The 10,337-nt window shown below is 33.5% G+C and overlaps 1 protein-coding gene across 2 annotated transcripts in view; it reads left to right on the top strand.

Annotated features, from left to right (window-relative positions):
• Positions 1 to 2,560: 2,560 nt before the first annotated feature.
• The window catches only part of LOC106474333 (transcriptional regulator Myc-A-like), a 9,579-nt gene continuing 1,802 nt past the window's right edge, over positions 2,561 to 10,337 (top strand). Inside the window, exons 1-2 of one of the 2 annotated variants that reach the window (XM_013935024.2) lie at positions 2,561 to 2,631; positions 6,690 to 7,448. In XM_013935024.2, the coding sequence (XP_013790478.1) occupies positions 6,752 to 7,448 (697 nt within the window). In that variant the 5' untranslated portion in view covers positions 2,561 to 2,631; positions 6,690 to 6,751. Of the gene's footprint in view, positions 2,632 to 6,685; positions 7,449 to 10,337 lie in introns of those variants that run through there. The other variant, XM_022402641.1, reaches the window with a different exon arrangement.

Raw genomic sequence — 10,337 nt, 5'->3', positions numbered from 1 at the left:
GTAACGAAACAAATGCCACTCCTGGCTCGGGTTACTTTCCTAATGTATGATAATACAAAACAGCGAAGAAACAAATTAAATAATGATGCTGTAAGACTTAATCTCCATGCTATGAAGTTTTTAATTAAATATATATCATTAGTTAACTATGGAAATGTGAAAACATCCATATAATAATACAGTTTTTAATTCGAGTTGTGTGTTTTGCTGTTTCCAAATCAGGCAAGGTTTTACACTCTGACCCATTTGCAACATGACATTTTAAGGCATTGCTATAACGTGATATTTCAATACATTACTATAAGAGAGTTTAAGCGGTTAAATATTGTCCAGTGGTGTTCACAGATTCATTAGATTATCAAATTTTCAAATTAACTGCATAACTTGCTAATATGATGTTAATATGAATACAAACATATAAAACTCATGGCTGTTCCTGTCGTTATAGTACACTATTGTCTTCGTATAACAGTGTGATGAGCATGAAAAGTATGGCACTGAGAAACACAGCTTAACTTTCACTTTTATGATGAAAATCATTCAAACATACGCACGGAAGTGTGCATATTTCAAATATTAAATTGATAGCACTTTGGACAAAATTACAATAATACAACTCTTACTCCGTCAAATAAATATATCAACACCCCTTACAAATCAACGTACTTTTCTATCATTTATACTGTTTAAAATTAGTAAATATATACTAGTGTGTATCATTCAGTAAACAAATTTTTATTATTCTTAAGTTTAATGCAATTTTGGGAATGAGGTAAGAAAACGGATTTAACTATATTATGTTTTAACGTTATTGGGTGTCCTTTTGCAATCAATGATTTCCACGCCAAAATTTTCACAAACTTCAACGATAACAGGAAATACTAAATCTACAATTTTTTGAAATATGAAAAAAAAAGTGCCCAAGCTGCAGATCCCACGATGGTACAGCGGTAAATCTGTGGATTTACAACGCTAAAATCAGGGGTTCGATTCCTCTGAAAAGATGTTCTTATATAAAAATGTAGTGTTTTGAATTGTACTACTGAGACATGAGAATGTATCACTGTAACATCGAGGGTAAAACGTTTTTGTGCTTGCTGTTATTACGTTTTCATTTCTTAAAAATATACTCTTCCCACTTAATCAATCTTCTTATAGGAGTAACAGACATCTGACATTAAAAGGTAATACACTGTATAGTTAATTTGTTCTAAAAAGGATTGAGACCGATGATAGGAGTAACAGACATCTGACATTAAAAGGTAATACACTGTATAGTTAATTTGTCCTAAAAAGGATTGAGACCAATGATAGGAGTAACATACATCTGACATTAAAAGGTAATACACTGTATAGTTAATTTGTCCTAAAAAGGATTGAGACCGATGACACGTGTTGATGTATTTTTAATTATCGTTTTACATTTAATTTGCAAAATATTTATCTATTCAGATATATTACTTTTGCTTATAAACTATGATTCATACAAACATTATTAATATTATTTTATATCATTGCAATAAAGTAATTTATTCGTTTCTAAGACCGATTGTGTATAATTAATTAAGCATTGATTACGTAACTATTATTAAGAAGCATATTTTGTTACTACGCTAGACAAACATACGATAAAACATGTCATTCTTCTCATAGATAATAATATATTTTCTTTATTTCCCCCGTTGTGTCGTCAACCAAAGACTATACACAAAGAACCACAAGATGAACCTAAAGTTAGTGTACGGTACTATTGCAGTTCTCGAGTTGGGCAGTGGAAGGACATAACAATCACCCATAGGTCACGGTCTGTCATCGCTGGTCTTTCCATAATTTTATTATCATGATGCTCAAAATAGTTTAAGGTAATGTACTTGAGAGTTGCAACAGTATTGAAATAATTCGTCGTATTTCCCCCCAAAAATCAAATAAATGCATTTAATACTAGAAATAAACGACTTTTTAATTCATTCAGATATATACAGAACATTCAAAGGTACTTTTCAATATATATAAAACGACTGTAAACTGTATTATTTCATGTGTTTATGTCAATATGCATATTTTACAATCTGCCGTACTCTAATATATTTTTCTTATTTTGTCCAAAAATACTGATAGTACGCAATAACAATTTTAATGTTTTTCGAAACATGAAAGAGATACAGTTTTTATGAGTTTCAACAGTTTGAGTTTCATGTCACATCCACGTGATGTTCTTAAAGCACTTTCTAGTGTGTTTGAAATGTACGTATTGATTGGCTGAAGAGATCCCCGCTTTACCCAGAAAGGCGCCAAACCAAAGTAGTCGTTTCAAAGATTGTATAAATCCATGTGAAAACATAGTTCCTTAATAACTTTATAATTAAAGCTTGGATCATATATTTTAATATATTTGTAATAAACGCTATCTTTTCCTTTTTATTTACACCGCCAAAACAGTTTGTGCTGAAATTACTGTGCTCAGGAACTCTGCGGAAGAATACATTGTGGCTCAAATTTTCGCGATTGTATTGACGTTCTAAACACTGTAGCCGGTAAAACTATGCTCGGTCTTTCGTGTTTTAGTCTCGTAATTGTATGTGTAGTAAGATTAATGGACTTATGGTGCGTACGTCTGACATCAGTTGTAAGGTATGTAAGAGCTATAGAAATTAACGTTTCACGAGGAATGTTTGCTAACATATTTTGTTTGTACGTGTAGCTTTGTGTTACTTTGCCGTAGAGGATGCAGAAAAATACGATATATTAATTCAATCAATTTGTATAGTTATATGTTATCACATATCCATAACATACTTATTTTGACATGTTGTAAAGGTCCAGGTATTTTATACGAAATTTTAACCTATGTTTTCTAAAATTTCTTAATAAGAAGCTGTAGACTGTCATTCTATTAATGTTTGCTCATTTGATCTACAAAGTAAATACTCTCAGGACACATTTACTGTTATAAGTAGCCAAATCCTATATAAATTCAAGTAATATTTTGGTTTACCATAGTTGTACTGATTTGATATTGTTGGTTGCTAATTGCGCAACAATTCAGTTATTTTGTAAATGTTTTAATTAAAGAATTAACAATTTCATTCCTTTCGCTACTATTAATAATGAAATAATAAAATAGTTTATAGCATACATAGTTTGCTTGAGATATAACTTCTCTTCTTCGGCTGTCTCTTTATTTGATTTTTTTGTAAAAACATTGAAACTCTTCACGACTAAACCGTCGTAGAGTAGCGAGTACGTGTGTGAGTGGAGCCCTTCTAGTTTCCATGGTGAGCATGAGATGGAATGACACTTTTGTAGTTTCACCGTTAAGTTAGAGACCACGTTGTCTTACCTAGAACTTTGGGAAGCTGGTGCACAGGTTCGATGATCTATACAAACGTTTTCGCTTTCATACTAATTATATAAAACGTACCACAGGAAAACTTACCTTTTTCTTAGAATATCCTAAACGCAAAATAACTGTAATTAACATATTCATGAAGAACTGTGTATATATCTTTTTTATATGAAATATTTTTAAGAAACTTGTTTTTTTGCGGATTAACTGTCCAAAAGAGAATTAACACTAGCCCATAACAGTTTTTTAAAGTAAACGCCCAAAAGAAATGTCATTTGTACTGATTATTATGAGTGTGTATCACCTGAGTCTGTGTAGATATAAAATAACAAACATATTGACACACCATTTTACAGAAACTGTGGTATTCGATAAAATATTGTCATATTATTTTATATTCTACATCGGTTTTTGTTGTTTTTTACTGAACACATTTATTTATTTTTTGTTTTAGGTAAAAAAGGCATATACGAAACTGAATCATAGTAGTTTCTATATGTTATATTATGAATAACTTTGGACTGAGAAAACCGTTTGGTTGGTGTAAATATTTTTGTTGGATGGATTATTTGGTAAAAATAATACCAAGTCCAATCCACATAACGATAACAAATTAATTTATTTCTTTAACGTTTGTTACAGGCTACTTTCATTCGTATGTCCAGTTTTACAAACAATATTTGAACAGAAATTCTGGGACTAATTGTATGCCTAACTCACCAATACACTTACTTGAAAAATTTCCTCACGCTGTTTAGCTTACTAATTGAATCAGATAACTTAATAACTCACTAACTGGCACTGAACTGATCCATTTATTGACTAACTGAATACTTCACTTATTTTGTAATTCACTGACTGGCGTCTTCATTATTACGTCGTTTCTACTTGCTATGTGAAACTTCAAGATTCCAAACTTTCATGAAATTTCAAGATTACATCATGAAATTTGCCCTCTAGCAACAAACGTCGAATTTAAAATATTAAAAACGCAGCTTACAACAATATATTATTATGTAGAATTCATTGAGCAGTCTACGCTTCTACAAGTTTGTATACAGTATTTTATATACTGTACAAATGCATATTACACTGATTTAACCATGGTATTGATATTGTATATTGAAACATAAAGAAACGCACGATAATTGCGAATTTATCCAAAAGATGTGCATTTAAAAAATGAATAATAGTTTGTTTTATAGGGCTTTGACTTGTGGTTGTTATCGCGATAGCATTAAAAACATTTTCCATTCCTGTTAAATAAATATTATTAAAAAATGTTGTAAAATAGTTTGTTAAAAGAAAAGCGACTTTTTGTTATTGAATATAAAAACAAACTAGTCTTATTCAGCAACTTTATCAAGAGAGTGTTTAGGTTCTCATTTCCTTGTCTACAGGGTTGAGTACGTTATATTAAAACGATTATGAATATGCAAGTCAGCAAATCACGTGACAATCACAGCCATTATAAAATTGCGATGGAACAAGATGTATTAGAATTACATTTTGATATTGCTTGGCTTTTTGTAGATAGTTTTATGGCACCGAAAATTGGGTCGCCTTTGGAAAGGGGTACGTAACAGTTATTTCCAACGCTAAATATTAATACACTTATCATTTGTGTTTAGTGGCATTAGAATACAAAGGAATATGGATCCACTTGAGACACTAAGATCATCCAGAAAAAGACCTGCAAGAAGTCATATCCCAATATTTTTGTAATGGGTGAGAATCCATGAACACAAAGTTCAATGATAAAAACGAGCCTTGTAACGCAGACAACAGTATACGCAACATAATCAAGAAGGATCTCTGGAAGTTAGGCCAACAGCGTATGGATTCACCAAAATAAGGCTTCCAGTCATACCTTCCGTTCAACCCGTCAAATACCTCAAACAGCTGAATAATGAAACGGGTATTCATGCTATTCCATAATTAAAAATACCGGTCAAGTCCTCTATGGACTTTTATGCGATCAGGGTTTCGAAACAGGTGCTGGGAAACTGTCATCATCATACATTACATGTATTATAGAAAGGAATTGTTTGTTTTAGACATGATTGCCTTACGACGGAGCCAATTACAATGGAAAATACTATGCTTTAGGGCTGTTATCAAGATGTTCAGTCGCCAATAGAGCATGACTAGACGTGATGGCATGGACTGTAACGATGTTGTGAGAGTATCTTTATAATATAGATTTCATGAACATTTATTGAGACGTCTAATTCTGTACAATGCAAATAAAGTGTAATCAGAATTAGTAATATTAAGCCTGTGACAAGGTAAAAACAATTGATATAAAGGATTGTTAATAACCTTTCCAGTTCATATTGTTTAAGTATGGAATATGATGATTAGTCAAGAGATCTAAGATGCAAATGATTGGTCTCTTAACCTAAGCTGTATATATATGTATATATATTTAGTCGTCTCATGCTTAAGAATGTGGAACTAAATCCAATGCCCATTTTTATACAGAGGTTTGATGGAAGAATGGTGTGAGCAGGAATAAGCAATGTTAAACATAGTGATTTCTGTAATACAGAAGAATGATACCATTAACACCACACATTATAGGAACCACAGCCTACGACCATATGTGCTAAATGAGCTGGTACAATTGAATTTGTCCATACTGAACGATAACGTTCACCCCCCACTATGATAAACTGGTTAAACTATGATAAACGCATTTCTTAGAGAAGAAGGCAGTGATCCGATGGAAAACTTTCAAACTCACTAGAAAATTCAGTCCTATCAAGCATGTGAACATTTCATTCCATCAAGTGACTTCAGACAATAGGTCTGCCTTGATAAGAACTCTTTCAGAGGAGTGCTTAAGAAAACCTCAATATTTTATTAACACTTTGAATTTAAGCCTTTATCATTAGCTTCAGGCTGCACTTAATTTTGATGTTGGTCATATTTCATACCAAAGTAAAATGTTATGAACAGTAAATAATGTACAGCTGCCAAAAGCAAATGTTCAGTTACGAGCGTAGACTGAATAATCAATCATTTGCATTTCAGATTACTTGACAAAGCATCAGGGGCCTGATTGGCATAAGATGAACTGAAAGGTGTGGTTGATACTATTTTACAACAATGGAATTTATTTTGATAGCTAAAATATTAAAAAAATCCAATTTACTAGTAATGTTTTGTATAGTGTATATTTAAGAGAAAGAATAACTACCTACAACATATTTTCTTCCATTTATATAAATTATTTTATAATCTAGAAATAAATAGGTTATAGTGTAGTTAAATTTATTTTATAAATATTGTAATCTTGTTTAATATTCTATCGTTCTAATTTGTTTTTCATCGGTTGCAGTGGGATTAGAGGTCATCGTCTCAGGAAATCAGCCACGCACCTCGAGTGTACAGACAGACGGAATGGGAACTAAAGACGTGTTTTATAAAGGATGCTCAGATTCATGTTCAACGCCATACCTTGCGGATGAAGGCTTAGATTGTCTCTCATCTGACAACGAATTCTACAACACACCAGTCCCGAGTGAAAACATCTGGAAAAAGTTTGAACTACCAACACCTCCACGGTCACCTGCCCACGTTTCTCATGAGGACTCTCTACACCCATTTAGTCCGTGCGAACGCCTGCAGCTGGTCTCTGATCTTCTAGACAGTGACTTTTTGCCATACCAAAAGTGTCCAGGTTTTGAGAGTTATTTCGATGATTTCAGTAGTTGGCGAGGACTGTTGGAAACAAAGGCTAGGGACTGGCATAACGTGGAGCTGATACATGACTGTATGTGGTCTGGTCGTTGCACCGAAAATTGTAAGCAAAAGGAGAACGATAAAACAACAGCACCGAGATTACACTCTACATCAAGTATTAATCCGTTAGATTATGAGCCTTTGGAAAAAAATAGTTCTGTTAAGTGTATAGATACATCTACTGCTTCGCTTTGCGAATCGGTATCATTTCGTATTGATCATAGTTATTACCAACCACAAAACAACAAAAATGCCAATCCAACAGGTCTGCATCGATGTAATGACATGAAATCTAACTTTGCCACGCATAAACCAAGTCTAGAACACCTTAACAGCGATACGCCATCTGATTCTGGTAGGTGGCGTAGTATATTGTTAATAAAATGTATTAGAATTAAATAGGCAAGTGACACACACACACACACATATAGTTTTCGTCATATTTTCTACCAATAGGTTGAGTACATAACTATATATTGTTTCTCCTAATGCAAGGATGGTGTTTGAAAATTATTTCATTTTAGTAACTGTAACAATTACACAATATACATATATATTAATGTAAGTAAAGAACGACATTCTTTTTTTTTTTTTTTTGTTGTTGTTAATTTGATTGGATTGCTGTCAAGTGCAATGGGTTATCTGCATTTTTCCCAATCCTGCTATCGTAACCTGACGTTTAGCGTTGTAAGCCAGCAGAATTACCGTTGAGCCACTCGGGGGCGAAAAAATACTTAATGCAACAGAGAACATGTCTGCTTCCATTTATGATAATTATGTTAATTAAACCCACCAAACAGTCAACTTAGTTATAGCAACTTATTTCTTGTGTCACGTTGTTTTAGTGTAAACTATACAATTTATCAAATTATAATAGAAAGTCCAAGACACTCCACTCAGTCCAGTTCCTCAAAACTCGACCCTCATACTGCTAGGCCCGGCATGACCAGGTGGTTAGGGCGCTCGACTCGCAATCTGCGGGTCGCGGGTTCGAATCCCTGTCACACCAAACATGCTCGCCCTTGCAGCCGTGGGGGCGTTATAATGTGACGGTCAATCCACCTATTCGTTGGTAAAAGAGTTGGCGGTGGGTGGTGATGACTAGCTGCCTTTCCTCTGGTCTTACACTGCTAAATTAGCGACGGCTAGCGCAGATAGCCCTCGTGTAGCTTTGCGCGAAATCCATAACAAACAAACATACTGCTAGAAATCGGGTTTCGATACCCGTGATGGGCAGATCACAGATAGCCCTTTGTGTAGCTTTGAGCTTAATAACAAACAACAACAAGAAGTCCTCAAGGCTCGTTGGAAATTGAAAGTTTTTGTTTTTCAATAAATTCAACTATTGACGAACACTGAAAATTTTATTTATAATTTAATTCTGTGTAGAGAAATCTCTAAAGAATCGTAACTTTAGTTAGTGCTAAATCTAATAATCTTTAGTATTTGAAATGAACTGTGGCCAACTACCGTCATATTAAATGTATTTTGTTGAAGTCGTATTATTTTGGATATTATTCTAAGTTATTATAGAAAGATATTATAAATAGAATATGTCGAGTTTATCAGTAACTTATTCATTTTTCATTTAAATGTAAGTAAGTGAAGAAAACGAATCAGAATAATGTCAAATGGCCGAACTATTAGACTTTAGTGACAAATGGATCGAGTAAAAACACAGGAAGACATCACCAAGAGTTGGTTGGTTGTAATTAAGCACAAAGCTACACAATGGGCTATCTGTATGCTGCACAACACGGGTATCGAAACCCGGTTTCTAGCGTTGTAAGTCCGCAGACATCCCGCTGTGCCACTGAGGGAGACATCACCATGAGAGTTTAAAATTATTATATGTATACTCTGAATTAAACATATCCATTGTAATTATTCGTTGTTAGTGTTATCACTAGAGTCATCAAGGAGTTTTGTTTCAGTGTTTAACAAGTTCGATTTTATGAGAATTATAAAAGATACGCTATTTGCTGCTCTATGAAGAAGCATGATTAAAATTGGTCTGTATATATCTACTCATCGTAAGTTTTTAGATCCACTGAGATGCAAACAGGGACAGTAATAATTGACACCTGGGTTGATTATTTGCTTTTTGATATTTATGCAAAGCTAATCAGGGGCGGTCTGCACAAGCCGTCCCTAATTTTGAACTAATAGACTCGAGGGAAAGTAGCTGGTCAATAGTTTGATGTTTATTATTAAGCCCAAAGCTACACAATGGGCTATCTGTGCACTGCCCACCAAGTCCTAGTCAAATAGTGGTCACCTCTAAATTTTTCCTTATTCATATCTGATCGAATAGTATAATTTGACTGTCACCCTTATAACGCACCCACGGCTCTTATATGCGGTGTGGAAATTTTTGTTGTTGTTGCTGTTACAAGACGTGAAGATCCACAGTCCATAGTATTGCACGCTAACACCATAGGACCATGCTTGGCTCTGGTGTCAGAGAAAATTGAGATGTCACATAACGTGCCTTGCCATATTAAACGACAATCTTTAATGTACACACAGTATAAATTCAGGACCAGTAAAGATTTTCAGGGTCCTGCACTCACTTATACACTATTTTTACAAGTATCAGCGACACTTTTTAGTCCATGTTGTTTTCTATGCAGCAGCCTAAGAGTACCGTCAGTATAAGCAGTCTTCTTTTGTAAAACTTTTTCTCTAAAATAAAACATTATACCTAATTCAATATCTAGCTTTCGTTTGAGACTTTTTTCGATAGTAAGGGATGTTTTAATTTGTTATGTAATTTTTAAAATTGAAGTCCTTTGAACTCACCATTTAGTAACCTAAGTTAAAGGGTTGTTGTAAGAGTGTATGGTATAGCGCCATCTATTGTGATGTTTGCTTAATAATGCTACGTTATTTTAAATAAATGGGTGCATCTCATGACAACTTGTGATTTGTTTTAGAAAACATTATTATTATTATTATAATTTTTACCCAAGCTATAGTTATGTTAAAGGAGAAGAAACTAGTAATTACAACAATGTGAACGACGTACACTTTAGTAATTGTCCGTTATTTGGTACAATTTGGATAAATAATTCATTTTCGATGACGAGGAACCCACTTTGAGACTAATAATGGCTGGAGACGGCTTAAATGGGTAATGAGAAATACACTACGTTTACTTTCTATTACCTACTTAAGTACGTACTCCTACGCACTATAATTAAATTACTATTATTTGTTTGTCGTACTAACGACTACAAATAAG

The sequence above is a fragment of the Limulus polyphemus genome, unplaced genomic scaffold, assembly GCF_000517525.1.
Source record: "Limulus polyphemus unplaced genomic scaffold, Limulus_polyphemus-2.1.2 Scaffold7084, whole genome shotgun sequence".
Lineage (NCBI taxonomy): Eukaryota > Metazoa > Arthropoda > Merostomata > Xiphosura > Limulidae > Limulus > Limulus polyphemus.
This window is presented reverse-complemented; position numbering and strand designations above follow the sequence as displayed.